Source organism: Hyla sarda, chromosome 5 (assembly GCF_029499605.1).
Source record: "Hyla sarda isolate aHylSar1 chromosome 5, aHylSar1.hap1, whole genome shotgun sequence".
Lineage (NCBI taxonomy): Eukaryota > Metazoa > Chordata > Amphibia > Anura > Hylidae > Hyla > Hyla sarda.
In genome coordinates this window covers 15,839,157-15,860,803 of record NC_079193.1, presented here as the reverse complement: position 1 = coordinate 15,860,803, position 21,647 = coordinate 15,839,157, and the positions used below count along the sequence as shown (strand labels likewise).

Genomic DNA, 21,647 nt, shown 5'->3' with positions numbered 1-21,647 from the left:
ATTACTGCCTGCCAGGTATGTACTAAAATCACCTTATGGTGGAGAACCCCTTTAAGTATAGGAGATATGATATTTGAGTGCGGGGGTCCCTGCACCCGGCATTCGTTTAGAGCGTTGGGAGCAGCGCCGGAGGCTCGTGACATCATGGTCACGCCCCACTTGAGGCATCATGGCCACACCCCCTCAATGCAAGTCTATGGGAGGGGGCATGACATCCGTCACACCCCCTCCCATAGACTTGCATTGAGGGGGCGGGGCCGTGACATCAGGAACGGGCGTGACCGTGACTCCACGAGGTCCCGCATCGCCAGTCATTCGGCACGGAGCGAAGTTCGCTCTGTGCACCGGATGTCTGGGGTGCCGCAGCTGAGATTGAGGGGGTCCCGCCGCTGGGGAACCCTCGCGATCAGACATCTTATCTCCTATCCTTTCGATAGGGATAAAATGTCTAGGGGCGGAGTACCCCTTGAATGTCCAGGGACCCTTTAGGGTGCGTTCACACGCTAATAACTAGCAGCGGGTTTCCCGCTGCGGGAAACCCGCTGCGAGTTACGCTACCATTGATTTAAATGGGTCCGTGGACAGTCCGCAAATCTGACACTATTGCGGACGTCTGTGGACCCATTCAAATCAATGGTAGTGTAACTCGCAGCAGGTTTCCCGCAGCCGGCAACCCGCTGCTAGTAATAGCGTGTGAACGCACCCTTAAACAAGATAGGATTTCCCACTCCCTGTTTGGTCCTCCCTTATTTCCTCGCTTATTCCTGATGATTCTGACCATCGTATTTTGGTTGCAGCCAAACGCTATCTCGAGAGCGATCCGTCCGGGAGAGACAGAAACATCCCCATCACCGTCGTCAAGCAAGGACACGAGCCGCCAACATTCACCGGATGGTTTTTGGCTTGGGATTCCAAGAAGTGGCAAAAGTGAGAAGCGAAGGACAATTTCCGTGGACATTTTGGACAAATTTTATACCTCATCCATCAGTCATCGCTGGGTTAACGTTGGGATCATTCTTACTGTTTCCGACCATCAGATGCTATTGTTGAAATGTTTGTAACATTATGAGAGGAGGCTAATGGTGTTGAGCGCGAATATTCGAAATGCAAATATTTACGGCGAATATCGGCACTTTGTGAATATTTAGAATATAGTGATATATATTCATAAGATATGAGAATTTATGCAAATGTACGCAAATATTTATGCAAATATTGGGACTTCCAGACTGGACACCGATCTCTCCCTTCTTTTAGGTGAAAGATATAATTGCGCATGCGCACTGTGCAAACTTCATTACGAATTATCGCATGAAAAAAATAAAACGAACATAGCGAATATGCAAATTTGGCGAATATAGGACAAATATCTGTCCATATATTAGCGAAATATCGCGAATTCGAATATGCCCCCTGCCACTCATCACTAGTTGCTAAGCGACAATGTAACTGAAATCACTTTATAAGAGAACTGCCTGGTACGACTCTACAACATGGTGGCTCCACCATGATGTTCTCCAGAACCTGTTATGCCAAATATTACAATAGACCCTTTACCGAGATATAGGGACTAGAGATGAGCGAGCTTACAGTAAATTCGATTCGTCACGAACTTCTCGGCTCGGCAGTTGATGACTTATCCTGCATAAATTAGTTCAGCTTTCAGGTGGGCTGGAAAAGGTGAATACAGTCCTAGGAAAGAGTCTCCTAGGACTGTATCCATCTTTTCCAGCCCACGGGAGCATTTGAAAGCTGAACTAATTTATGCAGGATAAGTCATCAACTGCCGAGCCGAGAAGTTCGTGACGAATCAAATTTACTGTAAGGTTTCACTGCCCAAGCTTTACCGCCAAAAGAGGCCATAGTGTGGCCCAAAGCTTTATTGACGCAGAAACAGGTTCATGATTGATAACCCTACTCCTGCCAGCCCCAGTGTTCACTACATCAAGGTTTCTCCTGAAGGCCCAGCCCCTAATATAATAATGGGTCTCAGCCCCCACATGGCCCATACAATACAGTTAATGACATGAATTTCATCTGTATATCTGGATGGTGGTTTTGAAGCAGTATATAAATAGAGCTGGAGGGGAGGTGTATAACTACTATATATCAAGATCCTATAGAGATAGCAGCAGTATACAGATAGAGCTGGAGGGGAAGTGTATAACTACTATATATCCTGATCCCATAGAGATAGCAGCAGTATAAGGATATAGCTGAAGGGGAGGTGTATAACTACTATATATCCTGATCCCATAGAAATAGCAGCAGTATAAGGATAGAGCTGAAGGGGAGATGTAGAACTACTATATATGCTGATCCCATAAAGATGATAGCAGCATACAGATAGAGCTGGAGGTAAGGTGTATAACTACTATATATCCTGATCTCATAGAGAGAGCAGCAGTATAAGGCTAGAGCTGAAGGAGAGATGTAGAACTACTATATATGCTGATCCCATAAAGATGATAGCAGCATACAGATAGAGCTGGAGGTAAGGTGTATAACTACTATATATCCTGATCTCATAGAGAGAGCAGCAGTATAAGGCTAGAGCTGAAGGAGAGATGTAGAACTACTATATATGCTGATCCCATAGAGATAGCAGAAGTATAGAGATAGAGCTGGAGGGGAGGTATATAACCACTATATATCCTGATCTCATAGAGTAGTGGTCCCCAAACTGCGGCCCTCCAGATGTTGCAAAACTACAATTCCCAGCATGCCTGGACAGCCGTTGGCTGTCCAGGCATGCTGGGAGTTGTAGTCTTGCAACATCTGGAGGGCTGCAGTTTGGGGACCACTGTCATAGAGAGAGCAGCAGTATAAGGATAGAGCTGAAGGGGAGATGTAGAACTACTATATATGCTGATCCCATAGAGATAGCAGAAGTATAGAGATAGAGCTGGAGGGAAGGTATATAACTACTATATATCCTGATCTCATAGAGTAGTGGTCCCCAAAATGCGGCCCTCCAGATGTTGCAAAACTACAATTCCCAGCATGCCTGGACAGCAGTTGGCTGTCCAGGCATGCTGGGAGTTGTAGTCTTGCAACATCTGGAGGGCCGCAGTTTGGGGACCACTGTCATAGAGAGAGCAGCAGTATAAGGATAGAGCTGAAGGGGAGATGTAGAACTACTATATATGCTGATCTCATAGAGATAGCAGCAGTATACAGATAGAGCTGAAGGGGAGATGTAGAACTACTATATATGCTGATCCCATAGAGATAGCAGCAGTATACAGATAGAGCCGAGGGGAGGTGTATAATTGCTATATATCCTGATCCCATAGATATAGCAGCAGCAGTATACAGATAAAGCTGGGAGGGGAGGTTCATAACTACTATGAGGGGTCTGGAAGGTGATTTTTCCATCCTAACCTAGGACTGACCCCTTCCTCTGATACCTTAAACACTGTGATTCTGTGAGAGTCAGGCTGGTGATCACATGACCCAGGTACAGTAATAATGCAGCTGAACTGAAATTAAACAAATGGCGCTGTGGGACTAAAGATGTGTGTGCAGGATATGGGGGGGAAAAAAAAAATATGTATATATATATATCACAAAAAAAATCCTGGAGTGCCTCTTTAAGTGTATGGCAACCTCTCAACTTTCTCCCAATATACAATGTACAGTGAAGGATCGGGCATGTTGAGTTTCATCTTCTGCTCTATTTGTTGCCCCTGGAGACAGACTGCCATCAAAGGTGTCTGGCAGCGGCTCACTCCTCTCTCCCCGTTGAAAAAACACGCAAGCTCGGCTGAACCAGACATGCATTTCTATAGTGGAAAAAGTTGCCAGTGTAGCAATTGCTCAGCTGACGGCCATTGATAATAATAATATTTAGAAAAATACAACTAATACAAACAATTAATTTATATAGCGCCAACATATTTCACAGCACTTCCCATCCTGTAGTCCGAGAAGAAGAAGAAAAGAAGAAAACCTGGCTGATATATATCAAATGTATAAATGTTTTTGGCTTTGACAAAAATGTAACTAAAAAATAAAAACTACAGATTTTTTTCTTTTTAAATGATTGGATTATTCCCTAATACATGGTATTATATGAATGTGATCTATGAATGGTTAATGTTATTTTTATTACATCACTAGTGTATTATTTTGTATTACAAGTATTAAAATAGTATTTTTAGAATATATTATATTGTGATTTATTTTGGTCTTAGATACTGTATTATCCACAATGATGTAAAGTACAGATCTGGAAAAGTATAAATCTCCTGTATATAGTGATATGGATCATTCTGATATAACCTGGGTATATACTGTATATAATTATATATGTGCAGCTGGTATAAGTTATATATCTCCTGTATATAGTGATATGGACCACACTGGTATAACCTGGTATATACTGTATATAATTATATATGCACAGCTGGTATAAGTTATATATCTCCTGTATATAGTGACATGGACCATGCTGGTATAACCTGAGTATATACTGTATATAATTATATATGTACAGCTGGTATAAGTTATATATATCCTGTATATAGTTATATGGACCATGCTGGTATAACCTGGTATATACTGAATCTAATATATATGTACAGCTGGTATAAGTTATATATCTTCTGTATATACTGTAGTGATATGGACCATGCTGGTATATCCTGGGTATATACTGTATATAATATATATGTACAGCTGGTATAAGTTATATATCCCCTGTATATAGTGATATGGATCATACTGGTATAACCTGGTATATACTGTATATAATTATATATGCACAGCTGGTATAAGTTATATATCTCTTGTATATAGTGATATGGACCATGCTGGTATAACCTGGTATATACTGTATATAATTATATATGTACAGCTGGTATAAGTTACATATCTCCTGTATATAGTGATATGGACCATGTTGGTATAACCTGGTATATACTGTATATAATATATATGTACAGCTGGTATAAGTTATATATCTCCTGTATATAGTGATATGGACCATGCGGGTATAACCTGGGTATATACTGTAGATAATTATATATATACAGCTGGTATAAGTTATATATCTCCTGTATATAGTGATATGGACCATGCTGGTATAGCTTGGGTATATACTGTATATAATTATATATGTACAGCTGGTACAAGTTATATATATATATATATATATATATATATATATATATCTCCTGTATATAGCGATATGGACCATGTTGGTATAAACTGGTATATACTGTGTGTGTGTGTATACAGCAGGTATAAGTTATATATCTCATGTATATAGAGATATGGACCATGCTGGTATAACCTGGTATATACTATAAATAATTAACTTAACACAAGTCGCCCTCGATGCAGGTTCTGTCAGGGTTGAGGGTCGAGTTGGCCCTGGGGATGGATGCAGTCCTGGGGCATATTCTGCAAACAAACGTCCTTTCCAGGCTGGTAAATTTCCTTTGGTAAAACTGATAACATAAGAGTCTCTGTAATATTGTCCATACATGCTCTGACTTTTGGTTACTCAACGAGAACAGGATTAATAATGACTAGGACCAATACGTATAACAGTACTTTAAGGACCTTTGACGATGCGCTTGATGACTTGACCATGCAAAACAGTGGATTAAACACAATATGTAATTTGGACTATGCATGTAACATAATACTAATGACTAGACTTACGACTATATATTAGACATTTTATACATGACTAGATTTGATACTTTACACAAGACATTTGCGGATTGGGTTGCCTGAGGCTCTCTGCATAATGCCTTGGCTACTGGGGTCCCTTGGCATTTAAAACACTTCTCCCCAGAACACTATGTTTAAGTTTATTCTAGACATTTGTATGCTAGATTTGACATTTCTGTTACCTCATATTGACTATGACATTAGACATTGGACATATGACATTAAAGTAGACTGTGTAATTTTGAGTGATACAGTACTACTGTATGTGACTTGAAGTGTACATTACTTGTACGTGTACATTGTGTGTACATGACTATGTGTACTTTTAGGTGTACATTATGTGTACTGTAGTGTACTACACATACTGTTTATCATACATGATGCTGGTGGTGGGGTGGCATGTGCTTCTCCCTAGTAGATCAGGACAACCCCTGTAGAGATACAACCAGTCATCATAAAAAAGACTGCACCCAGTGACCTTTTGGTGTACAATAACTTATATACACTTTATTGGACCTTGACAAACATATATTAGGACCATGACATTTTAGTGTTCCTCCGTAACCATTTTTATACAACAGAATATATTACTTTAGGTATTTACACAACAGTTCATGTACTGCTCAGTAGTCCATGTACATAAAGGAGTCCATTGTTCAGTCAGCTCAGGGTCCGGTCCTGAGGAGACTGACTTGTGAGGTATGGCGCCAATATGGAATCTCCTACACCAAGGGGTCTCTCGGCTGGAGCCGGGCACAGGACTTACAAATGTTGGTTGCAAAAAGGAAGAAAACTTTTCTTGACAAGTCTTTCAGGCTCAATCCTGCAGGAACCTGTAACAACAAGAAGTGTGCTAGTGCACGACAGTCAGTCTCACGACCAAGTCTGGTTAAAGTTTTTCTTGGACAATGTTCTTTCCCAGTCTTGCCTACCAGGTGTGAGATAAACCTAGGGTTGCGAGACTGGGCCCCTTGCATGGGGTCAACATGGGTGTTCCATGTTACGTGGGACAATTGGAAATTGGTGATGGTGGGGCTTACTGTAACCACCACCTGCACCGCAACGGCTTGAGCCACTGAGGGAGGACTTGTCGGTGCCTGCTGATCTGTCCAAACCTCCGCCACTGCAGGAGTAGGCCGAGGCACTTGAGTTGGTACCCGTTGGGTAGGCCACACCTCCTTGACAGTTGGAGTAGGCCTGGGTACATTAGCTGGTGCCGGATGGTCAGGCCAAACCTCCTCGCTGCTAGGAGTAGGCCCGGGCACATCTGTGCTGGAACACTGACGTAGGTCCTTGGGATCCATCGCTGGTGGATCAGGGTACTCCTCTTGGATGACTGCTCCCTTGACACTGGGAGGTAAAAGTCCAAAGGGATCTGCGTCCCAATCTTCAGAACGGAAATAGGCGAACGGGATCTGGGTAGGATTCTTGGGTCTGGTAACAGCAGCTGCCCATTCCCCTCGCAAGCTTTGCACTGGAGTACATTCAACAATCTCCCCGCTCTTTAGAGAATGTTTTTCCGGGGGGAGATAGTCCCTCTGTACAGCTTTCCTGTTTACTAGGAGGATGCCTCTATGGTGACAGTCTATGAGGGTGCCAAATCCCCGTCACGGTTTCACTAGGGTGGCACGTCGGCGCTCCACGGGTGCTCTAATCTGCGCATATATAGGGCCTCTAATTGCTTAGTATCCTGTTGCTGCTGCCTTTCTTCAAATGGCAGGCCCATATCCCTGTAGCCTTTGGGCCCTCAGTTCCTCCATGATGGTGCCCACCTCTGCGTCTCTCTTAGCCCTTTTGGACTGGGATGGGAAGTAGGTGCTCCCCCATGACCGAACAGCCACCTAGGGAGTGGTGGTGACTGAGGACGCGCTGGGGGCTTGTGTGCTGGCTCAGGGCTGGAAGTGGAGGAAGGAGTAGAAATAGCGGCCTCAGCCGGGGTACTCAAATGAGACTCCTCCGTCGAGATCTCAGCCCAGGAACCCCAGCTGCGGTGGCGAAGCGACAATCTCACGTGCAACGGCCTTCTTGAATCTTCCGGTGTACCCTCCTCCGGGGTTGCGGCCCACTCTCCGTCGTCCTCGGGTAGAGTTGTGATAGACTTTAGAATCTTGACTTTACGCTGGACTTGACTATAGGTAGTAGTGACATCAGACATAGACTTGACTTACTGGAATGACTGTAGACGTGAGGCCTTCCAGGAGCTGGACACTAACACTGAGATATCTGGGCTGTTCCTCAGCAGAGAGCATAAGAGCAAAGAAAGAGAATTGTAATGGCCGCCCCCTTATATAGAGGGGGGCTGAGCCAAAGCCCATTGGTTAAGCTGTGGGTCATGTGCTAATCTGGTGCCCTCTGGGTAACATAATGTGATAACATGTGACATCTCACAGGTCCTTTAGACTAAGCTATACATTAATACACTGACTATAATCCTATGACAATAAATGATACTCATAATAACAGCAGGGGAGACACTGCAGGGGAGACCCCAGGTCACTGAGGGACTCAACCTGACAGGGCCTAAGTGTAGTACAGAACCGTGTCCTGTACTGGGACATTACACTGGTATAACTTGGGATTTAAAATGACCCGTCTGATATGTGAGGCTGATAACAATGTATATACAGTATTGTAGGTATATATAATAAAGATAATGGCAGTGCTCGCCATACGGTGACATTCAGGAGGGGTGTATGTATTCGCTATGTTCACACTAATATATTTCTGCTCAGTGTAAACCTCCAAAGCTAATATGTCATAAATTCTCCAACATCCCCTATGAATTATTAACTATTCGCCTCCCTGCCCTTCCCCATGCTCCTGCACATTATCCGGAGTGAATTTGTTCCACCTAGAAAATACTAAATTAGGCCTCGGGAGACCCAGGCTAGTTTATATTCATTGTCTACATATTTCCTCCCTTAGTCAACACTTGTGGTCAATTTTTAAACTTTCTTTTTAAAGGGACAGTGACTGTAATGTTGGTCTACACCAACTTATGTTGGTCTACACCAACTTATTGGTCTACACCAGTGTTTCCCAACCAGGGTGCCTCCAGCTGTTGCAAAACTACAATTCCCAGCATGCCCAGACAGCCAACGGCTGTCTGGGCATGCTGGGAGTTGTAGTTTTGCAGCAATGAGTTAGGATTGTCAAATTTCTAAGGTTATGCTGAAGGCATTGCATAGGGATGTGCAGGGTTGGAGTTTTCGGCGCACCCAGTGTGTTGGCGCCTGCCTTCTTCCGTTACCCCAGTGCTGGGCGGGGATGTGCATACATAGACTCAAAAGGGGGCTTGAGCCCCTGCCCTTTTAATGCATACGCCCTATGATGCCCTCACTGATTGGGAACTCTGTGGAGTAATGCAAGTCTCATTCAGCTGAAATGACAGGGGGTATTAAAGGGGTATTCCAGGAAGAAAAAAAAACATTATATCAACTGGATCCAAAAAGTTAAACAGATTTGTAAATTACTTCTATTAAAAAATCTTAATCCTTTCAATAATTATCAGCTGCTGAAGTGGAGTTGTTGTTTTCTGTCTGGCAACAGTGCTCTCTGCTGACATCTCTGCTTGTCTCGGGAACTGCACAGAGGAGAAGAGGTTTGCTATGGGGATTTGCTTCTAAACTGGGCGATTCCTGAGACACGTGTCACCAGAGAGCACTTAGACAGAAAAGAACAACTCAACTTCAGCAGCTCATAAGTACTGAAAGGATTAAGATTTTTTTAATAGAAGTAATTTGCAAATCTGTTTAACTTTCTGGAGCCAGTTGATATATAAAAAAAAGTTTTTTCCTGGATAACCCCTTTAAGGTTTTTACAAATGTGATGTCCCAGTACATGATATAGTCCCGCACAGTACTTAGGCCCTGTCAGGTTGAGTCCCTCTGTGTCCTAGGGGCTCTCATGCAGTGTCTCCACCCCCATGGTAATATATATTATGTATAGTGTTATGTGTGTTATGCATAAAGGACCTTTAACCTCTTAAGGACCCAGCCATTTTACACCTTAGGACCCGGCCATTTTTTGAACATCTGACCACTGTCACTTTAAACATTAATAACTCTGGAATGCTTTTAGTTATCAACTGATCCCGAGATAGTTTTTTCGTGACATATTCTACTTTAACATAGTGGTAAAAAAATGTTTTAACTTGCATCCTTTCTTGGTGAAAAATTTGAAAATTTTATGAAAAATTTGAAAATTTTGCATTTTTCTAACTTTGAAGCTCTCTGTTTGTAAGGAAAATGGATATTCAAAATATTTAAATTTTTTTTCACATATACAATATGTCTACTTTATGTTTGCATCATAAAATTGACAAGTTTTTACTTTTGGAAGACACCAGAGGGCTTCAAAGTTCAGCAACAATTTTCCAATTTTTCACAAAATTTCCAAACTCACTATTTTTCAGGGACCAGTTCAGGTTTGAAGTGGATTTGAAGGGTCTTCATCTTAGAAATACCCCACAAATGACCCCATTATAAAAACTGCACCCCCCAAAGTATACAAAATGATATTCGGTCAGCCTTTTAACCCTTTAGGTGTTTCACAGGAATAGCAGGAAAGTGAAGGAGAAAATTCACAATCTTCATTTTTTACACTCGCATGTTCTTGTAGACCCAATTTTTGAATTTTTACGAGGGGCAAAAGGAGAAAATGTATAGCCCAATTTCTCTCGAGTAAGCACATACCTTATATGTCTATGTAAAGTGTTCGGCGGGCGCAGTAGAGGGCTCAGAACCGAAGGAGTGACAAGGGGATTTTGGAGAGTACGTTTTTCTGAAATGGTTTTTGGGGGGCATGTTGCATTTAGGAAGCCCCTATGGTGCCAGGACAGCAAAAAATACCCACATGCCATACCATTTTGGAAACAAGACCCCTTGAGGAACGTTACAAGGAATAAAGTGAGCCTTAATATCCCACATGTGTTTCACGACTTTTGCATATGTAAAAAAATAAAATAAAATTTCACTAAAATGTGTGATTCCCCCCAAATTTCACATTTTTGCAAGGGTTAATAGCAGAAAATACCCCCCAAAATTTGTAACCCCATCTCTTCTGAGTATGGAGGTACCCCATAAGTTGACCTGAAGTGCACTACGAGCGAACTACAATGCTCAGAAGAGAAGGAGTCATATTTGGCTTTTTGAGAGCAAATTTTGCTCGGGGGCATGTCCCATATAGGAAGCCCCTATAGTGCCAGGACAGCAAAAAATCCCCTTATGGCATACCATTTTGGAAACTAGACCCCTTGAGGAACGTAACAAGGAATAAAGTGAGCCTTAATACCCCACACGGGTTTCACGACTTTTGCATACGTAACAAAAAAAAATTTCATTAAAATGGGTGTTTCCCCCCAAATTTCACATTTTTGCAAGGGTTAATAGCAAAAAATACCCCCCAAAATTTGAAACCCCATCTCTTCTGAGTATGGAGGTACCCCATAAGTTGACCTGAAGTGCACTACGAGCGAACTACAATGCTCAGAAGAGAAGGAGTCATATTTGGCTTTTTGAGAGCAAATTTTGCTCGGGGGGCACTTCGCATTTAGGAAGCACATATGGTGCCAGGACAGCAAAATAACCCCCACATGGCATACCATTTTGGAAACTAGACCCCTTGAGGAACGTAACAAGGGGTACAGTGAGCATTTACCCCCACTGGTGTCTGTCAGATCTTTGGAACAGTGGGCTGTACAAAATTTTTAATTTGCACAGCCCACTGTTCCAAAGATCTGTCAGACACCAGTGGGGGGTAAATTCTCACTGCACCCCTCATTACATTCCGTGAGGGGTGTAGTTTCCAAAATGGGGTCACATGTGGGGTTTAGTTTTTTTTGCGTTTGTCAAAACCGCTGTAACAATCAGCCACCCCTGTGCAAATCACCTCAAATGTACATGGTGCACTCTCTCTTCTGGGTCTTGTTGTGCACCCCCAGAGCACTTTACGCCTACATATGGGGTATCTCCGTACTCGGGAGAAATTGCATTACAAATTTTGGGGGGCTTTTTTCCCTTTTACCTCTTGTCAAAATGAAAAGTATAGGGCAACACCAGCATGTTAGTGTAAAAAAATTATTTTTTTACACTAACATGCTGGTGTAGATCCCAACTTCACATTTTCATAAGGGGTGAAAGGAGAAAATACCCCCCAAAATTTGTTAGGCAATTTCTCCCGAGTACGGCGATACCCCATATGTGACCCTAAACTGTTGCCCTGAAATACGACAGGGCTCCAAAGTTAGAGCGCCATGTGCATTTGAGGCCAGAATTAGGGATTTGCATAGGGGTGGACATAGGGGTATTCTACGCCAGTGATTCCCAAACAGGGTGCCTCCAGCTGTTGCAAAACTCCCAGCATGCTTGGACAGTCAACGGCTGTCCAGCAATACTGGGAGCTGTTGTTTTGCAACAGCTGGAGACTCCATTTTGGAAACAGTGGCGTACCAGATGTTTTTCATTTTTATTGGGGAGGGGGGCTGTGTAGGGGTATGTGTATATGTAGTGTTTTTTACTTTTTATATTATTTTGTGTTAGTGTAGTGTAGTGTTTTTAGGGTACAGTCACATGGGCAGGGGGGGGTTACAGCGAGTTTGAGCTGTCGCGCAAAATTTGCTGCATCGCAAACTTGCAGCCTGATACTCACTGTAAGCCCCTGCCCATGTGAATGTACCCTGTACATTCACAGGGGGGGGGCCTCCAGCTGTTGCAAAACTACAACTCCCAGCATGCACAGTCTATCAGTGCATGCTGGTAGTTATAGTTTTGCAACAGCTGGAGGCACACGGGTTGGGAAACACTGAGTTAGGAAACAGACAATGTTTCCCAACCAGTGTGCCACCAGTTGTTGCAAAACCACAACTCTCAGCATTCTCAAGCATGCTGGGAGTAGTAGTTGGCAACATCTTTAGAGCCAGATGTTGCCGAACTACAACTCCCAGCATGCTTGGAGTTGTAGTTTTGCAACATCTGGAGGACTACAGTTTGCAGACCACTAATACAGTGGTTCCCAATCTGTGCCCTTCCAGATGTTGCAAAACTACAACTCCCAGTATGCCAAAACTGTCCAGGCATGCTGGGAGTTGTAGTTCTGCAACATCTGAAGGGCCAGATGTTACAGAACTACAACTCCCAGCATGCCTGGACAGTAAGGGCATGCTGAGGATGTGTAGTTTTGCAACATCTGGAAGGGCACAGTGGTCTCCAAACTGTGGACCTCCAGATGTTGCAAAACTACAACTCCCAGCATGCCCAGACGCCAAGGGCTGTCTGGGCATGCTGGGAGTTGTAGTTTACAGGGTCCCAATACAGCAATGCATGTCGCTTTACGGCGACGTGCATTGCTGTAAAGGGCCCGACCGCGGCTGAAGATCTACTCACCTGTCGCCGCCACCGCTATCTTCCTCGCCGGGATCCGGGTCTTCAGGGACGAGGTAAGTACCGGGGCCGGTCCCCAGCACTCCCCCGTCCCCCGCAGCGTCCTCCGGTCTTCCTCCCGTCCTCTCCGGACTTCAAGGGGCCGGGGCAGGACGGGAGGAAGTAACCGCCCCCCCCCCCCTGCGATTGGTCGGTTAGTTAACCGACAGATTGCAGGGAATAGGAGGAGGTGGCAGGTTTGCCACCTCGCTCCTATACGTTAGCATGGTCCTGGCTGTCTGTGACAGCCGGGATCATGCGAAATTACCGGGCGGTCGGGTCCCAGAGACCCGATCAGCCCGGTATCGCCGCAGATCGCAAGGGCGATTTCCCTTGCGATTTGCGGCGATCGCCGACATGGGGGGCCTACATGGCCCCCCTCGGTGTTTGCCCTGGATGCCTGCTGAAGGATTTCAGCAGGCATCCAGTTCCGATCTCTGCCCGGCGAGCGGCAGAGACCGGAAAACGCCAGGGCGTATGGATACGCCCTGGGTCCTTAAGGCCCAGGGTGTGAGGGCGTATCCATACGCCCTGGGTCCTTAAGAGGTTAAGGACCTTTGTGTTAGTCACATGATAATGTGTTCACATGATGTGTCTGTTATCCAGAGAGCACCAGCTAACCAGGTGACCTGAAGTTTGACCTATGGGCTTCTGGCTCAGCCCCCCTTTATAAGAGGGGCAGCCATTACAATCTCTCTCTTAGATCCTGAGGCACAGTAAAGACCAGATGCCTCAGAGCCAGTGTCCAGTACATCCGGAGGCCTCAAGCCACCTACAGCCACATGGCAGTAATTCAACTCATCTATGTCTCTGGTCACTACCTACAATCAAGTCTAAAGTCAAGTCTGTTGTAGTCAGGCTGTCCTAAAGTCTGTCAAAAGTCCCTACAAGTCCCAGCAAGCTGCGAGGTCCTTCTGTGTTACTGGCCACCTCTCTGGGATCCTGGCCGAGCTGTAAAGACTATTTCCATCTGTCTACCTCAGTAAAGCTACCGTTAACCCTAACCTGGTCTTGGACTTTATTGCCCTGCCTAACCTTGGGATAGCGGTACTACCGTTCGGGTGGTTATCGGGAAAACCGTGCCCTGGCATCACAAACATTTAGGGGTTAATACCATCTGCCCCTGGGCTATAACATGCGCCCCATACACCTCACCTTCACACCCCATGGGCCACCACACAAACTTTTAAATTTTTTTTTTTATAAGAGCCCTTTTTTGTACTTGTGCACCTGCCCCCAAAAATGTCTTTACACGTCCCTGGTGCTGGTAGTGCTGGGCAGGGCCAAATTAAGCCCCAACCCACAGACAGTCCCTCCTTCCCTTTTACTGAGACTTGTTGCGGGCCTGTCAAGTAAGGTACACACTGAGACCAAAGATAGGCCCGGGCATATTAGACCATGTAGCCTTTTCTTTTTTTGGTGGGTGTCACAGGAGTCAGGCCCCCGTTAAAATAAAATGGCTGCATAGTCTAAAATCACTTCAGTTCAGGTCACTCTTTCCAGCTGTTGCAAAGCTACAACACCCATTATGTCTGGAGAGCTTCAGGCATTATAGGAGTTGTAGTTATGTAACAGCTGGAGCCTCAAATACAGTGTCATCCATTATTACTGCAAAACTTAGAAGTGAGGAGAAATCTAATGGAACAGTCAGGAGAAAACACAAACATAAAATGACTCACAGGAGACGTCTTCTCTGTTGTCTTTCCTTTTCTTCTTCATCTGGCCCAGACGCCAGGTCTTCTTCCAGCTCCATCCTCCTCTGTAAATTTTGACGCCTGGACATCATTGGTTCCTCACTCTGCCGGCCGCTCCTCATCCTCTGTATAAAGACAACAATCATTATAACCCTACAAGAGACTGTGCTTCCTAAATATAATACTGCCAAACCCTGTGTACCCTGTATATTATACTGCCAAACCCTGTGTACCCTGTATATTATACTGCCAAACCCTGTGTACCCTGTATATTATACTGCCAAACCCTGTGTACCCTGTATATTTTACTGCCAAACCCTGTGTACCCTGTATATTATACTGCCAAACCCTGTGCCCTGTATATTATACTGCCAAACCCTGTGTACCCTGTATATTATACTGCCAAACCCTGTGTACCCTGTATATTATACTGCAAAACCCTGTGTACCCTGTATATTATACTGCCAAACCCTGTGCCCTGTATATTATACTGCCAAACCCTGTGTACCCTGTATATTATACTGCCAAACCCTGTGTACCCTGTATATTATACTGCCAAACCCTGTGTACCCTGTATATTATACTGCCAACCCTGTGTACCCTGTATATTATACTGCCAAACCCTGTGTACTCTGTATATTATACTGCCAAACCCTGTGTACCCTGTATATTATACTGCCAAACCCTGTGTACCCTGTATATTATACTGCCAAACCCTGTGTACCCTGTATATTATACTGCCAAACCCTGTGTACCCTGTATATTATACTGCCAAACCCTGTGTACCCTGTATATTATACTGCCAAACCCTGTGCCCTGTATATTATACTGCCAAACCCTGTGTACCCTGTATATTATACTGCCAACCCCTGTGTACCCTGTATATTATACTGCCAAACCCTGTGTACCCTGTATATTATACTGCCAAACCCTGTGTACCCTGTATATTATACTGCCAAACCCTGTGTACTGTCACGATGCCGGCTGGCAGGAGGTGGATCCTCTGTGCCAGAGAGGGATTGGCGTGGACCGTGCTAGTGGACCGGTTCTAAGTCACTACTGGTTTTCACCAGAGCCCGCCGCAAAGCGGGATGGTCTTGCTGTGGCGGTAGTGACCAGGTCGTATCCACTAGCAACGGCTCAACCTCTCTGGCTGCTGAAGATAGGCGCGGTACAAGGGAGTAGACAGAAGCAGGGTCGGACGTAGCAGAAGGTCGGGGCAGGCAGCAAGGATCGTAGTCAGGGGCAACGGCAGAAGGTCTGGAACACAGGCTAGGAACACACAAGGAAACGCTTTCACTGGCACAATGGCAACAAGATCCGGCGAGGGAGTGAAGGGGAAGTGAGGTATAAATAGGGAGTGCACAGGTGAACACACTAATTGGAACCACTGCGCCAATCAGCGGCGCAGTGGCCCTTTAAATCGCAGAGACCCGGCGCGCGCGCGCCCTAGGGAGCGGGGCCGCGCGCGCCGGGACAGGACAGACGGAGAGCGAGTCAGGTACGGGAGCCGGGATGCGCATCGCGAGCGGGCGCCACCCGCATCGCGAATCGCATCCCGGCTGGAGACGGTATCGCAGCGCACCGGGTCAGTGGAGCTGCCCGGAGCGCTGCGGTAGCGAGAATGAAGCGAGCGCTCCGGGGAGGAGCGGGGACCCGGAGCGCTCGGCGTAACAGTACCCCCCCCCTTGGGTCTCCCCCTCTTCTTAGAGCCTGAGAACCTGAGGAGCAGACTTTTGTCTAGGATGTTGTCCTCAGGTTCCCAGGATCTCTCTTCAGGTCCACAGCCCTCCCAATCCACCAAAAAGAACCTTTTTCCTCTGACCGTCTTGGAGGCCAGTATCTCTTTCACTGAGAAGACGTCAGAAGAACCGGAGACAGGAGTGGGAGAAACTAACTTGGGAGAGAAACGGTTGATGATGAGTGGTTTAAGAAGAGAGACATGAAAGGCATTAGGAATACGGAGAGAAGGAGGAAGAAGAAGTTTGTAAGAGACAGGATTAATTTGGCACAAGACTTTGAAAGGACCAAGATAGCGTGGACCCAGTTTGTAACTGGGGACACGAAAGCGGACATATTTAGCGGAGAGCCATACCTTGTCTCCGGGAGCAAAAATGGGGGGAGCTCTTCTTTTCTTATCGGCAAACTTTTTCATGCGAGATGAAGCCTGTAAAAGAGAATTTTGGGTCTCTTTCCATATGGTGGAAAGATCACGAGTCACTTCATCTACAGCGGGCAAACCAGAGGGCAAGGGAGTAGGGAGGGGGGGAAGAGGGTGACGGCCGTACACCACAAAAAATGGGGATTTGGAGGAAGATTCAGAGACTCTGAAGTTATACGAGAATTCGGCCCATGGTAGAAGATCTGCCCAGTCATCCTGGCGGGAGGAAACAAAATGGCGTAAATAATCACCCAGGACCTGGTTAATTCTTTCCACTTGCCCATTGGATTGAGGGTGATATGCAGAGGAAAAGTTTAATTTAATCTTGAGTTGTTTACAGAGAGCCCTCCAGAATTTTGACACGAATTGGACGCCTCTATCCGAGACGATCTGCGTGGGCAACCCGTGAAGACGAAAAATGTGTACAAAAAATTGTTTTGCCAACTGAGGCGCTGAAGGAAGACCAGGAAGAGGGATGAAATGTGCCATCTTGGAGAATCGATCAACGACCACCCAAACAACAGTGTTGCCACGGGATGGGGGTAAGTCTGTAATAAAGTCCATACCAATCAGAGACCAAGGCTGTTCGGGGACAGGCAGAGGATGAAGAAGACCAGCGGGCTTCTGGCGAGGAGTCTTATCCCGGGCACAGACAGTGCAGGCTCGCACGAAATCCACAACATCCGTCTCCAGAGTGGGCCACCAATAGAAACGAGAGATGAGTTGCACGGATTTCTTGATACCCGCATGACCTGCGAGATGGGAGGAGTGACCCCATTTGAGGATTCCGAGGCGTTGGCGTGGAGAGACGAAGGTCTTCCCTGGAGGAGTTTGCCTGATGGAGGCTGGAGAAGTGGAGATCAGGCAGTCAGGGGGAATGATGTGTTGCGGAGAGAGCTCTACTTCCGAAGCATCCGAGGAACGAGAGAGAGCATCGGCCCTAATGTTCTTATCGGCAGGCCGAAAGTGAATTTCAAAATTAAATCGGGCAAAGAACAGAGACCACCTGGCCTGGCGAGGATTCAGCCATTGGGCAGACTGGAGATAGGAGAGGTTCTTGTGATCGGTGTAAATAATAACGGGAAATCTTGATCCCTCCAACAGATGCCTCCATTCCTCAAGTGCTAGTTTAATGGCTAGAAGCTCTCGGTCCCCGATGGAGTAGTTCCTCTCAGCCGGAGAGAAGGTCCTAGAAAAAAAACCACAAGTAACAGCATGCCCGGAAGAATTTTTTTGTAGAAGGACCGCTCCAGCTCCTACAGAGGAGGCATCAACCTCCAATAGGAAGGGTTTAGATGGGTCAGGTCTGGAGAGCACGGGAGCCGAAGAAAAGGCAGACTTGAGCTGTTTAAAGGCGTCTTCCGCTTGAGGAGGCCATGATTTAGGATTGGCATTCTTTTTGGTTAAAGCCACAATAGGAGCCACAATGGTGGAAAAATGTGGAATAAATTGTCTGTAATAATTGGCGAACCCCAAAAAACGTTGGATAGCACGGAGTCCGGAGGGGCGTGGCCAATCTAAGACGGCAGAGAGTTTGTCTGGAACCATTTGTAGTCCCTGGCCAGAGACCAAGTATCCTAGGAAAGGAAGAGATTGACATTCAAACAGACATTTCTCCATTTTGGCATAAAGTTGATTGTCACGAAGTCTCTGAAGAACCATGCGGACATGCTGGCGGTGTTCTTCTAAGTTGGCAGAAAAAATCAGGATATCGTCCAGATATACAACAACACAGGAATATAAGAGATCACGAAAAATTTCATTAACAAAGTCTTGGAAGACAGCAGGGGCGTTGCACAGGCCAAAGGGCATGACCAGATACTCAAAGTGTCCATCTCTAGTGTTAAATGCCGTTTTCCATTCATCCCCCTCTCTGATGCGGATGAGATTATAGGCACCTCTTAAGTCCAGTTTGGTAAAGATGTGGGCACCTTGGAGGCGATCAAAGAGTTCAGAGATGAGAGGTAGGGGGTAGCGGTTTTTTACAGTGATTTTATTAAGACCGCGGTAGTCAATGCAAGGACGTAGGGAGCCATCTTTTTTGGACACAAAGAAAAATCCGGCTCCGGCAGGAGAGGAGGATTTGCGGATAAAGCCCTTCTTTAAATTTTCCTGGATATACTCAGACATAGCAAGAGTCTCTGGGACAGAGAGAGGATAAATTCTGCCCCGGGGTGGAGTAGTGCCCGGGAGGAGGTCAATAGGACAGTCATAAGGCCTGTGAGGAGGTAAAGTCTCAGCTTGTTTTCTGCAAAAAACATCCGCAAAGTCCATATAGGCCTTAGGGAGACCGGTTACAGGGGGAACCACAGGGTCACGGCAAGGAGTACTGGGAACCGGTTTAAGGCAGTCCTTGGAACAAGAGGGGCCCCAACTCTTGATCTCCCCAGTGGACCAATCCAGGGTTGGGGAATGGTGTTGAAGCCAGGGTAGTCCAAGGAGAATTTCGGAAGTGCAATTGGAGAGGACCAAAAACTCAATTTTTTCGTGGTGAGGTCCGATGCACATTAGGAGGGGCTCCGTGCGGAAACGTATGGTACAGTCCAATCTTTCATTGTTAAGGCAATTGATGTAGAGAGGTCTGGCGAGACTGGTCACTGGGATGTTGAACCTGTTGATGAGAGAGGCCAAAATAAAGTTTCCTGCAGATCCGGAGTCCAAGAAGGCCTTAGTGGAGAAGGAGAAGGTAGAGGCAGATATCCGCACAGGCACAGTAAGACGTGGAGATGCGGAGTTGACTTCAAGGACTGTTTCACCTTTGTGCGGAGTCAGCGTACGTCTTTCCAGGCGGGGAGGACGGATAGGACAATCCTTCAGGAAGTGTTCGGTACTGGCACAGTACAGGCAGAGATTCTCCATGCGGCGTCGTGTCCTCTCTTGAGGTGTCAGGCGAGACCGGTCAACTTGCATAGCCTCCACGGCGGGAGGCCCAGGAACGGATTGCAGAGGACCAGAGGAGAGAGGAGCCGGGGAGAAAAAACGCCTCGTGCGAACAAAGTCCATATCCTGGCGGAGCTCCTGACGCCTTTCGGAAAAACGCATGTCAATGCGAGTGGCAAGGTGAATGAGTTCATGTAGATTAGCAGGGATTTCTCGTGCGGCCAGAACATCTTTAATGTTGCTGGATAGGCCTTTTTTAAAGGTCGCGCAGAGGGCCTCATTATTCCAGGATAGTTCTGAAGCAAGAGTACGGAATTGTACAGCGTACTCGCCAACGGAAGAATTACCCTGGACCAGGTTCAACAGGGCAGTCTCAGCAGAAGAGGCTCGGGCAGGTTCCTCAAAGACACTACGAAATTCCGAGAAGAAGGAGTGTACAGAGGCAGTGACAGGGTCATTGCGGTCCCAGAGCGGTGTGGCCCATGACAGAGCTTTTCCAGACAGAAGGCTGACTACGAAAGCCACCTTAGACCTTTCAGTAGGAAACTGGTCCGACATCATCTCCAAGTGCAGGGAACATTGTGAAAGAAAGCCACGGCAAAACTTAGAGTCCCCATCAAATTTATCCGGCAAGGATAATCGTAGGCCTGAGGCGGCCACTCGCTGCGGAGGAGGTGCAGGAGCTGGCGGAGGAGATGATTGCTGAAGCTGTGGTAGTAGCTGCTGTAGCATCACGGTCAGTTGAGACAGCTGGTGGCCTTGTTGCGCTATCTGTTGTGACTGCTGGGCGACCACCGTGGTGAGGTCGGCGACAACTGGCAGAGGAACTTCAGCGGGATCCATGGCCGGATCTACTGTCACGATGCCGGCTGGCAGGAGGTGGATCCTCTGTGCCAGAGAGGGATTGGCGTGGACCGTGCTAGTGGACCGGTTCTAAGTCACTACTGGTTTTCACCAGAGCCCGCCGCAAAGCGGGATGGTCTTGCTGCGGCGGTAGTGACCAGGTCGTATCCACTAGCAACGGCTCAACCTCTCTGGCTGCTGAAGATAGGCGCGGTACAAGGGAGTAGACAGAAGCAAGGTCGGACGTAGCAGAAGGTCGGGGCAGGCAGCAAGGATCGTAGTCAGGGGCAACGGCAGAAGGTCTGGAACACAGGCTAGGAACACACAAAGAAACGCTTTCACTGGCACAATGGCAACAAGATCCGGCGAGGGAGTGAAGGGGAAGTGAGGTATAAATAGGGAGTGCACAGGTGAACACACTAATTGGAACCACTGCGCCATTCAGCGGCGCAGTGGCCCTTTAAATCGCAGAGACCCGGCGCGCGCGCCCTAGGGACAGAACAGACGGAGAGCGAGTCAGGTACGGGAGCCGGGATGCGCATCGCGAGCGGGCGCCACCCGCATCGCGAATCGCATCCCGGCTGGAGACGGTATCGCAGCGCACCGGGTCAGTGGAGCTGCCCGGAGCGCTGCGGTAGCGAGAGTGAAGCGAGCGCTCCGGGGAGGAGCGGGGACCCGGAGCGCTCGGCGTAACATGTACCCTGTATATTATACTGCCAAACCCTGTGTACCCTGTATATTATACTGCCAAACCCTGTGTACCCTGTATATTATACTGCCAAACCCTGTGTACCCTGTATATTATACTGCCAAACCCTGTGCCCTGTATATTATACTGCCAAACCCTGTGTACCCTGTATATTATACTGCCAACCCCTGTGTACCCTGTATATTATACTGCCAAACCCTGTGTACCCTGTATATTATACTGCCAAACCCTGTGTACCCTGTATATTATACTGCCAAACC

The 21,647-nt window shown here is 46.5% G+C and overlaps 1 protein-coding gene across 1 annotated transcript in view; it reads left to right on the top strand.

The window, feature by feature from the left end:
* Positions 1–1,579, top strand: part of LOC130272493 (scinderin-like) — a 67,704-nt gene extending 66,125 nt beyond the window's left edge. Inside the window, exon 16 of the mRNA XM_056518334.1 lies at positions 798–1,579. Within this exon, the coding sequence (XP_056374309.1) occupies positions 798–931 (134 nt within the window). The 3' untranslated portion in view covers positions 932–1,579. The remainder of the gene's footprint in view (positions 1–797) is intronic.
* Positions 1,580–21,647: the final 20,068 nt, after the last annotated feature.